The 15,000-nt window shown below is 45.3% G+C and overlaps 1 protein-coding gene across 1 annotated transcript in view; it reads left to right on the top strand.

Moving 5' to 3' along the window:
• Nucleotides 1–15,000, top strand: part of LOC127000281 (nephrin-like) — a 152,995-nt gene that overhangs the window by 76,080 nt on the left and 61,915 nt on the right. The window contains exons 5-6 of the mRNA XM_050863805.1: nt 3,180–3,300; nt 14,220–14,330. Coding sequence (XP_050719762.1) covers nt 3,255–3,300; nt 14,220–14,330 — 157 coding nt within the window. The 5' untranslated portion in view covers nt 3,180–3,254. The remainder of the gene's footprint in view (nt 1–3,179; nt 3,301–14,219; nt 14,331–15,000) is intronic.

Below are 15,000 nucleotides of genomic sequence, written 5' to 3'. Positions count from 1 at the left end.
CACACACCTGTGAGAATATGCACAGGTGAGGTTGCTGTGGCGGCGGGGAAGGTCTAGCACAAACATGTTTTCCCTTTCTCTTCCTCGCGCTTCCCCTCCCTTCCTCCACCTCCTTCCTCTTCCCTTTCTACTTTCTTCCTCTCCTTCATCTCTATTTCCGTTCCCTCTCTTCTCCTCCTCGCTCTTTCCATCCTTAATTGCCTCATCTCGTTTCTTTGCTCCATTGTCTTCTTTTTTTGTTTTTCCTCGATTCCTTGACATCTTTCCTCTTTATTGTCTTCTTCATTTCTTTCTTTCTTCTAACTTTCTCCCCTTTCTTTCCTACTTCTGTTCTTCCTTTCTTCACTCGTTTCTTCCTTCGTTCTCCCGCCCTTTCTTCTTTTCTTCATACCTCCTCCCCTTTCTTTACTATTTCTGTTATTCTCTCCTTCGTTCTCCCACCCTTTCTTCTTTCCTTTATACCTCATCCCCTTTCTTTCTTTCATTTTATTCTTCTCTCCTTCATTCTCCCACCCTTTCTTTTTTTTTCTTCCTACCTCTCCTTCCTTTCTTTCTTATTTTTTCTTCCTTCCTTCATTCTCCCACCCTTTCTCTTTTTCCTTCCTACCTCTCCTATCTTTCTTTCTTTTTTTCTTCCTTCGTTCTCCCACTCTTTCTTCTTTCTTACCTCCTCCCCCTTCTTTCCTTTCGCCTTTTTCTTTCTTCTTTCTCCCTTCCTTCCATACATCCTCAGTATTTATTTTTTTCTTTACTCATGTCATTCTTTTCCAATCTCCTAATCCTATATCCCGTTGCTCTTTCACCCTTTTCCCTCCCTGCTCTCTTGCTGCCTTTTTCCCTGCTATCTCTCCCTCCTTCCTTCCCTTCCTCCAATCTAATCACTCCAATTTCGATAAAAAAAACATTCCCCCAACGACTAACACCACCACCACTACCACTGCACCTTTCTGCACCCGCTCTCCACCACACCTTTACCCCTACTATCACACTGTTCTTCAATACCACTCCACCACCACTTTTTTACCTCACCTTACCACACAAAACCTCAACCACAACACCCCATCATATTCCTTTCTCATCCTGTACTCCTTGCCTTCCCCCACCACCACACGACGATCACCATCACCATCACATCCACACACAGCCTTGCTCCCCGTCTAGTCCCAAACACCAACAAGCGTCGTTCAAGCTGGCCCGCTGCTTCCCCCATATGCCTGGGCAGTTTGGCAGCCGATTACTTTAAGGTGGTTGAACATTTCCACGCGGCCTCTATTGCATGATTCGGAGTTCACTTGAGGCTGGAAGGAAAGGTTGTATCGAACGGTGCGTTACGCTGTACGGCTACAAGGTGCGGAGTAAAAAGAGTCTGCTTGGCGTTTATTCAGTTTGAGCAAGAGCGGCTGATTAAAAACCGTGTGTGGTGGAGTGTGTGTGATGGATTATGTGGAAGTTGTGAGGCATGTTTTTGAGAGAAGCTAATACATACTAAATGCTGAGCGCACCCACCCACACCAACACCCCCACCCTCCTCTCCACCCCTCCACCCCTCCACACACACATACTCCCTCCCATACACAAATGCACTTTCACAATTTCTTCCTATCGCCATTTCAATACAACCTCCCCCCCACACCCACACCCACCCACACACAACACCGACCCGCCCACCCACCCACACCCACCCACAAACCCATACGTCTACACAGCCACCCACTACCCCCCCCCCCCCACACACGATATTACAGCCAATCTCACCGCATTACAGCCGTCTCCGGGAAGCAGTCAAAAGGCTTTCGCGGCAGATTCAGAAAAAAGAAATTGCCTTGTTACAACCCGTCGCCAAGGGAAACGAGGCAAGGCGACAATAATTCACAGGGACATACGGAGAGTACAGCACGCCAGCCAACCACTCAGCCTAGACGGGCAACTCCTGATATCCTGTTATTTACCATCTCACCTTATCCATAAATCTATACAGCTAATACACTAGGATACAAGATGATGGAGAGTACAAAGGGCTAGCCAGTAGGCGTACACATGTTGACAATCAAGCCTCCACTTCCACGTACCTCTCTAACCTTCATCTACGAAAAATATTCATATTAGCAATGTAGTAAAGCGTCCATAAATCTAAATAGCTAATACACATGGATACGAGATGATATAACGATAATACAGACGGCTAGTCAATAGGCCTACACATGTTTACCACCAGTCCTCCCGATCCACCTATCTTTCTATCCTTCATTTACGATATATATATTAGCCATCTAGCACAGCAGGTTCACTTTGAATAGGAACAACCCTCTCAAACCCTCCAATACCCTATACATAAACAATTGAGGCGGGTGAAGGGGCTCCCATATATCTTGTTCTCTAGCAGCGAGGAACGTCTCTGCGGCATTACGCTGACGCCGGACACGTATGAAGCTGTTCCGGAGTCCTTTTGTTGAGGTGGCAGCCGGAAACTAATACCCGTCTCCACACTGGACGGCTAAAAAGAGATGCGTTTTGTCTCCTCTGCTCTCCTCTATTCTTCTCTCCTTTCTCTTCTTTCATGCTCACTCTTCCTGGCTCTCCTCTCCTATATTATCCACGATCTGCCTTCCTGCCTCTCCAATTTCCCTGCTACTGTTTTTTTCCCTTTCTCACTTTGAGTCTCAGGAGTATTCAAATATTCCTGCAGCATAATTTCTCTTCCTGGAGCTATTATTGAATATCTCGCTCGTAAATCTCTCTCTCTCTCTCCCCCCGACATACTAACCCCCCTGTGTATCTATTTACCTGCCTATCTAACCATCTAGCCACCTACTAACCTACTACTCGCTGCTAACGCGCCTCCGTGGTGAAGTGGATAGCATGCTTAGCTATGAATCCGCATGCAAGGGTTCGAATCCCGGCCCAGGAAGTCGGAGTGCAGTTCACCCAACTACTAATCTTCCCTTTCATGTTAGTAGATAAAAATGGTATTTGGGGAAGCCACGGAGAGGTAAAGTGTGGTAACCTTGATGTCACACCTGCCCTGAGTCCCGGGGAAATGTGTTCTTCCCTTCCACAGATTCAAAGGCCAATACGACAGAGATAAGCACCGAGGCCACGCGCATCTATAGCCTCCAACCGCAACTTTACTTTTACATTACCTATCTAGCCACAATCTAGCCTGATCCTCGCCCCCACAGACGCGCTTGGGCTTCCTGGAGGTGAAGGATGTGACACTTGCGGATGCCGGCAACTACACGTGTCGGGTCGATTTCATGACCTCACAGACCATGATGAGCCTCATACAGCTTCACGTGCACGGTGAGTGTGTGTGTGTGTGTGTGTGTGTGTGTGTGTGTGTGTGTGTGTGTGTGTGTGTGTGTGTGTGTCCTAGTAACCTATACCTTTATTTTTTACCTTTAAACAGGGTTGTTTGGTTTAAATCAAGTTGATTTAAATCACTGATTTAAATCAAAATTTAAATCAAATGATTTTTTTTTAAATCATTGATTTAAATCAAGATTTATATTGATTTTTTTTTTAATATCATTGATTTAAATCTTGATCTTATTGCAGGACAACAATATAGAATAGAAAAATAAACAAAGAAAATACTAACTTTGATGTCAATGTTTTCCCTGTCAACTTCACAAATTTTCCTGGGCTGATATAGATATATATATCTTCAGTCAGCCACACCTGGTACGCCCAGTGTCCTGGGGCAGAACAAGACGTTGACCACCTTTCTGACGGTATCTTTCCTAGGCAGAGTGATAGTTTTAAAAGTATTTTACAATGCGAACCACATGTTCTTCTGTGTTACCAATTTTCAAATCATGAGCCAAAACATTTAGAATGTGTGCAGGGCAACCATGGGTTAACAACTTCAGTTCATTTGCTTGTTGTAATTGCTTACTCATTTTGTTGACATTGGCTGTATTAGATGCTTAAGTCTGTCCTCATAAAGCAAGTTTCTCATCCCGTGGATATTTTCTTTTATGCCTCCATGGTCTAGTCACTCTAGTGGTTAGCGTGCCTTGCTACGAATCCGCGATCCTGAGTTCGAATCCCAACCTGGGCAGACAGCGTGGAGCCCACATAGCTGTTCATCTCCCCTTTCGGGGTGGTCGATAAATGGGTACCTGGGGAAACCTCGGGAAGGTAAACTGTAGTAACCTGTATGTCACGCTGACCCTGTCTTAGGGTGATGGGCTCTTCCCACCACAGGTTCAAGGGCCAATGTTACTGATATGAGCACTGCGGCCATGCTCAGCTACACCGTATGCCCCCATCTTTACTCTTTTGGTTGGTCCCAGCCAATTGGTGGCGCAGGCAACTGTTTTTTTTTCTTCTACAACAAAAGACAAAAATTATATATATATATATATATATATATATATATATATATATATATATATATATATATATATATATATATATATATATATATATATATATATATATATATATAGGCAGGAGATTTTCTCTGATACATGTTTTGTTAAAAGTGATGGCTAGGTCGGCGTTTATTATTTTCTTCAATGTACTTTCTTTTTGTCTTAGTAGTGTTCTATTCTCTTTTGATAGGAGTTGTATGACTTCGCCGTAGCTAGTCATTTGGCTGGATCCGGATTTCGGGTTCTTAACCCTTCATCAGCAGCTAGTAGAGAGATGTTCCTTCCCCTAGTGTTGAGGTCAGAATGGTAAGTGGATGGCGCGCGGCTCCTTTTAAGCTGGAGCCTCGCTGCTACTCTCCTCTGGGCGGGACGCTGATTGGCTCGTCCCGCGTCCCTCGTGCGCGCGCATCGATGATTGATGGCTGCCTGTTTGTCGGCGCATGCTCGGTAGGGCCTGTAGGTCCTCAGCCTGGATGTTGAGTTTTGGCTTGAGTTCTTGTATGTACAAGGCCTCCAATATTGGAAGTCGTCGCCTATCCTGGCAGGTATCCAGAATTTCTATGTTTTCTTCCAGGGTGCTTCTTGTTATTGTCTCTCCGTGTTCTTCTCGAAGGTGTTTTTTGGGGGCTCCGGCAGATAGATGGAATGTAAGTCGCCGAGACAGCCTCATTGTCGTCATGCCGATATACGAGGAGGAGAGGACTTCGCAGTTTCCTCTTGTGCAGTTGAACCTGTATATGACGTCAGACTTCTGGGTTATCTCTTTATCCGGGCGAGCATTGTTTTTCAGTAGGAGGTGGCTTGTTTTCTTGTTTTTGTAGTATATTCGGAGGCTGATCTTCTTCTCCTGGTTTGTGGTTTGTGGATGGAGTTGTTGACGCTCTTTTCTATTGTCAGCTTGAGGCCGGAAACTTCCTGTAGGCAAAGTCTGAGCCGCTCGGCGTCGTCGTCATTCTCGGTCTTGATGAATATGTCATCTGTGTAGCGGCAGTATATATATGGTTTGTCGAGTTTCTTGAATACTTCTTCTTCGACGCAGCCCATGAAGAAATTTGCCAGTAATACTCCGAGGGGTGAGCCCATGGCTACTCCGTCAATCAGGCAGTACTTGTTTCCGCGTGGGCAGGTGAATGGAGCTTTTTTGTGCAGCATTCCAGGAGATCTCGTAGGACGGCTTCAGGGATGTCGATGGGGGTGTTAGAGTTGTCATTGTGCAGCCTCCTGACCCCCTACGTACCCTCCACACACAACCTACAAGCATCGTCAGATTTTCTCGACATCCTGAAGACCAGCAACACAAGAGGAAGAGTTGCTTCCCTTGAAGTCGAATCGCTCTTTACAAACGTACCTGTGAACCGCACCATCAACTACATCATCGAACGGGTATACCATGACAACTCTAACACCCCCATCGACATCCCTGAAGCCGTCCTACGAGATCTCCTGGAATGCTGCACAAAAGAAGCTCCATTCACCTGCCCACGCGGAAACAAGTACTGCCAGATTGACGGAGTAGCCATGGGCTCACCCCTCGGAGTATTACTGGCAAATTTCTTCATGGGCTGCGTCGAAGAAGAAGTATTCAAGAAGCTCGACAAACCATATATATACTGCCGCTACATAGATGACATACCTATTCATCAAGACCGAGAATGACGACGACGCCGAGCGGCTCAGACTTTGCCTACAGGAAGTTTCCGGCCTCAAGCTGACAATAGAAAAGAGCGTCAACAACTCCATCCCATTCCTGGACATACTCGTAAAGCAAGAAGAGCAATCCTTCAACACAGAAGTATTCGTCAAGCCCACAAACCCCGGACACTGCCTCAATGGAAGGAGTGAGTGTCCACAAAGATACAAAGATTCGACAATCGGCGCATATGTCAGAAGGGCACTCACTCACTGCAGCACATGGCAGCAAGTGCACAGCGAAATAGAGCGCTCAACACAAGTTCTACTCAATAACGGCTTCAGCGAGATTGAAATCAACCGCCACACCAAGAAGATCATGGATAGCTGGCACAATCCAAAAACAACAGAAAAGAAGCAAGAAATTACCATCTTCTACAGAGCATTCTTCTCGACAGCACACAAGGAAGAAGAAAGGATCATGAGGCAGATAGTGCACCGCAACCTAAAACCCACAAACCAGGAGAAGAAGATCAGCCTCCGAATATACTACAAAAACAAGCCACCTCCTACTGAAAAACAATACTCGCCCGGATAAAGACACAACCCAGAAGTCTGACGTCATATACAGGTTCAACTGCACAAGAGGAAACTGCGCACTCATTACACCAACACAGCATAAAACAAACAATTCAAGCATAAACAAACAATTCAAGACACCAGATACAATACATAAAAAAACTACCTAAAACACAATTCACAACATCCAAAAACTCTAACTCAACCTCACGCAATGGTGGTCGCCCACTAACCTATCTACTTCCATTGTCTTTATATTCCTACTTGTCTTCCTCTGAATACCTCTTCCTCCCTTCACCCTCTTTTCTAATAAAAAAAAAAAATACCATTCTGACCTCAACACCAGGCGAAGGAACATCTCTCAACTAGCTGCTGATGAAGGGTTAACAACCCGAAATCCGGATCCAGCCAAATGACTAGCTACGGCGAAGTCATACAACTCCTATCAAAAGTGAATAGAACACTACTAAAACAAAAAGAAAGTACATTGAAGAAAATAATAAACGCCGACCTAGCCATCACTTTTAACAATATATATATATATATATATATATATATATATATATATATATATATATATATATATATATATATATATATATATATATATATATATATATATATATATAAACCGCTACTCGCCGCTCCCACAAAAGAAAATAGATAAGAGTATCCAAAAGAGAGGTCAATTTCGGATGGAGAGGTGTCTTGATACACTCTTCTTGGAAGAGGACAATTCATAGGCAGGAGGAAATACAGACGAAGGAAGGCAGTTCCAGAGTTTACCAGTGTAAGGGATGAAAGAGTGAAGATGCGGGTTAACTCTTGCATAAGGGGTTTGGACAGTATAGAAATGGGCTAGAGTGGACAGTCGAGTGCAGCGGGGCCGCGAAAGGAGGGGAGGCATGCAGTTAGCAAGTTCAGAAGAGCATTCAGCGTGAAAATATCGATAAAAGATAGAAAGAGAGGCAACTTGGCGGCGGATCAGACGAAGAGCCTTAGACCCGTACCAAGAGTCGTGAAGGTCGAGCCGCGTTACGTTCCCTTCGACATTGTAGGCACGGCCTCAGACCGTGCCTTCAATCCTTAATTACCACAAGTCACTCGGGAAGGTAAATGCATATACACATACTGCAACCTTCTTTTCACCTACCAAATCTAATGCACGCACACACATACAAACACACAGTGCTATTCATGGACGTATAATACCTCCATGGTGCTATTACAGCCATATTATTGTCCTTCGTTCCAAAAATGCTAGTGACTATAGGCACGCACCGTCCTTCCCTTCGATCTTCGTCGCTAAATCTTCACGACTCTTGGTACGGGCCTTAAAGCCGTACCAAGAGTCACGAAGGCTTAGCGATGAAGATCGAAGGGAAGGACGGTGCGTACCTATAGTCACTAGCATTTTTGGAACGAAGGTTTGCGGGAGAGACAACGGGAAGGCAAGGTCTACCCTGTGTCTTCCTTCATATCTTCGAGGAAAAATATGTTTATTTTCCAAATTTGGCGTGACAAATAGTTGCGGTTCAGTTAAAACAACTGAGAAAATATTTTCCCTAATTGGAAAGTCATATTATAGTTGCAGCGAATATGTTTGTCTTGTTTACAACAACAGCACGCGCCTTCAAAGCACAGAGGAATCAGCCCGGCGGGAACCTTCGTGGCTCACATTCTCCAACGATCTATGGGTTTTCAAATTCTTCCTCATTTCAGTTAAGGCATCTGGCTCTGCAAGTGCAAACAAAGGGCATCTTAATATTTTACTGCATGCAAATAACGATTAATAATGGAAAAAAAACATGAAATAATAAATAATAACTGCTGAATCCAATGCTAGGCTATTTCGAGTATATTAGGCTACCTATGTTATTTATACATGCAACATCGAAATTCCTTATGTATAGACACTTGCGCAGGTGCCTGGAGTGGACATATGGAATGAAACGGACAATATTATGGCTGTAATAGCACCATGGAGGTATTATACCTCCATGAATAGCACTGTGTGTTTGTATGTGTGTGCGTGCATTATATCTAGTAGGTGAAAAGAAGGTTGCAGTGTGTGTATGTGCATTTACCTTCCCGAACGACTTGTGGTAAGGATTGAAGGCATGCTCTGAGGCCGTGCCTACAACGGAAGGTACGCGGCTCGACCTTCACGACTCTTGGTACGGGCCTTAGGGCCGCTTTCACAGTCGCTTTGTTTGTTTTGATCGTTACCAATGGCGACGATCGCCGCTTTAGAATTTCCACTTAAAACTGGCCGATGAGGTAGTGGCGGCTGCGGGGTTAGCCTAGGACCGCACCTTACCACACACTCTCAGCACCTCTCGCTTCCTCTGCAGCTGCCACTACCCCATAGGCCAGTTTCACGTGGAAAACTATAGCGTCGATCGGCGCCATTGGTAACGATCAAAAAAAGCAAAACCACTGTGAAAGCGGCCCAGAGACTCCACTCCGTCCAGGAGAGCTGTGTGAGTGGAGCCCCCCAACACATGAGATGCATACTCCATACGAAGACGGACAAGGCCCCTGTAAATGGATAGCAACTGTGCGGGGGAGAAGAACTGGCGGAGACGGTACAGAACGCCCAGCCTCGAGGAAGTTGATTTAGTATGAGAAGAGATATGAAGTTTCTAGTTGAAATTTTGAGTTAAGGATATACCGAGGATGTTTAGTGCTGAAGAAGGTGATAGCTGAGTGTTGTCAAAGAATGGGGGATAGTTGTTTGGAAGATTGTGTCGAGTGGAGAAGTGGAAAAACTGTGTTTCTGAAGCGTTGAAGGACACCAGGTTCTTTTTGCCCCAATCGGAAATAATAGTTAGGTCAGAGGCTAAGCGTTCTGCTGCCTCCAGCCTGGAATCGTTTAGTTCCTGTTGGGTGGGTCCTCTATTAAAAGAAGTTGAGTAATGCAAAGTAGAGTCATTGGCGTAGGAATGGCTAAGACAATTCGTTTTGGAAATAAGATCATCGATGAACAAAAGAAAGAGAATGGGAGATAGGACAGAACCCTGCGGGACACCACTGTTAATAGGTTTAGGAAAAGAACAGTGACCGTCTACCACAGCAGAAATAGAACGGTCAGAAAGGAAACTGGAGATAAAGGTACAGAGAGAAGGATAGAAAGCGTAGGAGGATAGCTTGGAATGCAAAGATATGTGCCAGACCCTATCAAAGGCTTTTGATATGTCCAGCGCAATAGCAAATGTTTCACCGAAATGGCTAAGAGAGAATAACCAAGAGTCAGTTAGAAAGGCAAGGAGATCACCAGTAGAACGCCCCTTGCGGAATCCATACTGGCGATCAGATAGAAGGTCAGAAGTGGAAAGGTGCTTTTGAATCTTCCGGTTAAGGATTGATTCAAAAGCTTTAGATAGACTAGAAAGTAAAGCTATAGGACGGTAGTTTGAGGGATGTGAACGGTCACCGTTCTTAGGTACAGGCTGTATGAAGGCATACTTCCAGCAGGAAGCCTTCGACAGAGTCTGGCACAAGTCTTTGCTTTCTAAACGGCCCTTTTTCGGATTCTATCCTTCTCTCTATTCCTTTATCTCCAGTTTCTTTTCCGGCCGTTCTGTCTCTGCTGTGGTAGACGGTCACTGTTCTTTTCATAAACCTATTAACAGTGGTGATCCACAGGGCTCTGTCCTATCATCCACTCTCTTCCTGTTACTCATCAATGATCTTCTTTCCATAACAAACTGTCCTATCCACTCATACGCTGATGACTCCACTCAGCATTATTCAACTTCTTTCAACAGAAGACCCTCTCAACAGGAATTACATGACTCCAGGCTAGAGACTGTAGAACGCTTAACCTCAGACCTTACTATCATTTCCGATTGGGGTAAAAGGAACCTTGTGTCCTTTAATGCCTCAAAAATCCCAATTTTTCCACCTATCAACTTGACACAATCTTCCAAACACCAATCCCCTATTCTTCAACAATACTCAGCTGTCACCATCTTCAACACTAAACATCCTCGGTCTATCCCTAACTCAAAATCTTAACTGGAAACTTTACATCTCGTCTCTCACTAAATCAGCTTCCTCGAGGTTGGGCGTTCTGTATCGTCTCCGCCAGTTCTTCTCCCCCGCACAGTTGCTATCCATATACAGGGGCATTGTCCGCCCTCGTATGGAGTATGCATCTCACGTGTGAGGGGGCTCCACTTACACAGCTCTCTTGGACAGGGGGAGTCTAAGGCTCTTTGTCTCATCAGCTCTCCTCCTCTTACTGATAGTCTTCTACCACTTAATTTCCGCCGCCATGTTGCCTCTCTTTCTATCTTTTATCGATATATTCATGCTGACTGCTCTTCTGAACTTGCTAACTGCATGCCTCCCCCCCTCCCGCGGCCCCGCTGCACGCGGCTTTCTACTCATGCTCATCCTTATACTGTCCAAACCCCTTATGCAAGAGTTAACCACCATCTTCACTCTTTCATCCCTCATGCTGATAAACTCTAGAACACTCTTCCTTCTTCTGTATTTCCTCCTGCCTACGACTTGAACTCTTTCAAGAGAAGGGTATCTGGACACCTCTCCTCTCGAAATTGACCTCTCTTTCGGCCACCTCTTTTTTTGTGTGTGAGCAGCGAGTAGCGGGCTTTTTTTTGTTGTTTACTTTTTTTGGTGCCCTTGAGCTGTCTCCTTTCTTGTAAAAAAAAATAAAGGAAGGAAAGGTAGATGTTGACAAGCAGAGGCGAAAGAGTTTGACCAGGCAGGGTGTCAGCACGGAAGCACAGTTTTTAATGGCAATAGGAGGCACTCCATCAGGTCCATAAGCCTTCTAAGGATTGAGGCCAGAGAGGGCATAGAAAACATCATTCTTAAGAACCTTAATAACAGGCATAAAGGAGTCAGAGGGGGGATGAGTAGGAGGAATATGCCCAGAATCGTCCAGAGTGGAGTTTTTAGAGAACGTAAGAGAGAAGAGTTCAGCCTTAGAGATAGATGAGACGGCAGTGCTGCCGTCAGGACTAAGGAGAGGAGGAAAAGATGAAAAATGAAGTTGGAAGAGATGTTTTTGGCTAAATGTCAGAAGTCCCGGGAAAAATTAGAAAAAGTAATTCTATTAATGAAGGAGTTTTTGGTAAGTCGGAGAAGAGATTTGGCACGATTCCGGGCAGAAATGTAAAGATCATGGTTAGCAGGAGTGCGAAGGCTCTGGTACCTTTTGTGAGCTGTAACTCTATCTTTGACAGCACCAGAACAAGCGTAATTAAACCAAGGCTTTTTAACATGTGGAGTAGAGAAAGTACGTGGAATGTATGCCTCCATTCCAGAGACAATCACCTGTGATGCGCTGGGCACACACAAAGGGGTCTCTATCCTGGAAGCAGTAGTCATTCCACGGAAATCGGAAAAGTACATCCTCAGGTCGTCCCACCGAGCTGAAGCAAAATGCCAGAAGCATCGCCTCTTCGGTGGGTCCAGAGGATGTACAGGAGCGATAGGACAGGATACAAAAATAAGGTTGTAATCGGAGGAGCCCAACAGAGAGAACAGTTTGACAGAGTAAGCAGAAGGGTTAGAGGTAAGGAAGAGGTCTAGTATATTGGGCCGGTCTCCAAGGCGGTCGGGAATACGTGTAAGGTGCTGAACCAACTGCTCTAGGTCGTTAAGGAGAGCAAAGTTGTAGGCTTGTTCATCAGGCTGGTCAGTGAAAGAGGTTGAAAGACAAAGCTGGTGGTGAACACTGAAATCTCCCAAGATGGAGATTTCAGCGAAGGGAGAGTGGATCAAGATGTGCTCCACTTTAGAGTTCAAGTAGTCAAAGAATTTTGCATAGTTAGTAGAGTTCGGTGAGAGATAAACAGCACAGATGTATTTAGTAATAGAATGACAAAGAAGTCTTAGCCAGATGGTGGAAAATTTTAGAGTCAAGGTCGTGGGCACGAGAGCAAGTGATGTCGTTGCGCACGTAGACGCAACATCCAGCTTTGGATTGAAATTTAGGATAGAAACAGTAGGAGGGAACAGAGTAGGGATTGCTGTCAGTAGCCTCAGAGACCTGTGTTTTGGTGAGGAAGAGAAGGTGAGGTTTAGAGGAGGAGAGATGGTGTTCCACAGAATGAAAATTAGAACAAAGCCCGCAAATGTTGCAGAAATTGATGAAAAAAAAGAGGTTCGAGGAGTTATCTAGTCATCTCTCAAGTCGGCAGCCAGAAGGGGAGTCCTCCCTGGGTTAATTTGTGGTCTCCCCCCCCAGGCAGGGAGTCCGAGGCAGGGTGAAGGTGCGCCATTTTGAATTTTGAATTTTGGGAAAAGGTGTGTATGTTGTGTGAATGTAGTGTGGTGTGGATAGAGAGAGGATATATTTAGAGAGCATGCTGAACTATTCTCTGGTGTTCATGAGAAAATAGGGAAACGGTTAGTGAGGACATGGGAAGGGTCTTTGGAGGGCTTCAGCACCCTCCTCACTTCCCATATATACCTCACCGGGAGTGGCTTGCGCCTGTTTCGGTAGGTGTCTTCCTACCTCCTCCAGCCATCCTGCTTGACTAATCCCCCCCCCCTCCTCCCGAACTTCACTTGATCCTCGTTAGAGAGTTTCGCTGGAGCCCGGGTTGATAGGCAATCATCAGGACAGCATGTGGGTAGTCTTGGGCTCCTCCAAACACTCAAATGAACTAAAGAAAAGCTATTAAAAGGGACAAAAATCACCAATTATAGGAAGTGGCAGGAAAGGAAATATTTGAAACTTATACTCCTTCTTTTTCAAAGAATCACTTCACATACATACATGGATCATCCATTGTCTTTTCTGATACTTTCATTTGAAGCTGCTGTCATTTTTCTTTGTGCAATTTCAGTCAGGACATGTCCAAAACATGACATGATCTGGTTAGACTGTTAAGATACAGAGTTGTGGTGTGGTGCTGGCCAGTGGCTGGCTGGCTGCGGATGTTCAGTCTTAGGACTGGCTCAAACAGCCAGCCAAGTTACTTATGATGATGGAATATGATACAAGAATACTCCAACAAGTCTTTGAAACCAATGTAGAGAATATTGAGGTTTACATTCATTTAATTATTTTCATTTATATAAAAAAAAAATCGATTTAAATAAAAAAAATCTAATTTAAAAAAAAATCCGATATTTTTTATTTAAAAAAAATTCAACAACCTTGCCTTTAAATGAACCTATGAACCATGTGATTTGCCGCTGTATTTAGAGCGTGAAACAGTCTGCAATTTCTAATAAATATTATTCTTAATTGTGAAATAATTGGCAGGTAGCGAAATTGCTCGACCCCATTATCGAACTTCTAATACATGCCACAACGTTCCCCGTTTAGTATTTGCATCAGAGTAACAGTAAAGTAAACCACCAACATTACATGCAGCTGGTCATATATTGAAGGCTTAGTTACGGGGCGTATCCTGAGACGCTTCCGGCTAACAACAAAAATTTCTCAGGGGCACAAAGTAAAGTAGTCGGGTTCTCATAAGTGCTTTTTATATTAAGGGCGCAGAAAGCTTGTTAACCTACCACTAGGCTCATAAAACAACCCATGGAAACACCCACAACCTTCCCGAAAGACTGAGCAAACATGGGTGTGCAAGCCCCGGGATGTTTGAGAATACGGGACTAAAACCAACATTCATTCTTCTTTCCCAGAGGAGATCCGCGGCCTCGAGATCTTTGACAACGACGAGAGGCTGATCCGAGACGAGGTGGGTCCACTCCTGCCGTCCTCCCACTTGAGGCTGACCTGCAGGGCTTATGGCGGTAAGTGTCTGGGGAGGAAGGGGATATGTGTGTGGGGGGAGGAAGGGGGTTATGTGTGTGTGGGGAGGAAGGGGATATGTGGGGGGAGGGGGGTATGTGTGTGTGGGGAGGAAGGGGCATATGGGTGGGGGCTTATGTGTGTGGGGAGGAAAGGGGGGTATGTGTGTGTGGGGGGGTATGTGTGTGGGGAGGAAGGGGAGTATGTGTGTGTGGGGAGAAAGGTGGGTATGTGTGTGGGGTGGAAAGAGGGTATGTGTGTGTGGGGAGGAAGGGGGGTATGTGTGTGGGGGGTATGTGTGGGGGGGTTATGTGTGGCGGGGTTATGTGTGTGTAGGGATTATGTGTGTGTGGGGGGGTATGTGTGGGGAGGGGTATGTTTGTGTGGGAGGGTGCGTGTGTTGGGATGTGTGTGGGGAGGGTTGTGTGGGGAGGGGTATGTCTGTGTGAGAGGGTGTGTGTGTTGGGATGTGTGTGTGTGGGGGGGAGGGGGGGAGGGTATGTGTGTGTGGGGAGGGATGGATGGATGTGTGTGTGTGTGTGTGTGTGTGTGTGTGTGTGTGTGTGTGTGTGTGTGTGTGTGTGTGTGTGTGTGTGTTCGGGAGCGAGCCCTCACGTACATCACGTAACTAGACGGAACAATAGACACCGAATGTTGAATGTAATCGCTCCT

This window comes from Eriocheir sinensis, chromosome 18, assembly GCF_024679095.1.
Source record: "Eriocheir sinensis breed Jianghai 21 chromosome 18, ASM2467909v1, whole genome shotgun sequence".
Classification (NCBI taxonomy): Eukaryota; Metazoa; Arthropoda; class Malacostraca; order Decapoda; family Varunidae; genus Eriocheir; species Eriocheir sinensis.
Note: the sequence above shows the minus strand (reverse complement) of the source record. Positions and strands in the feature narration are given on the sequence as shown.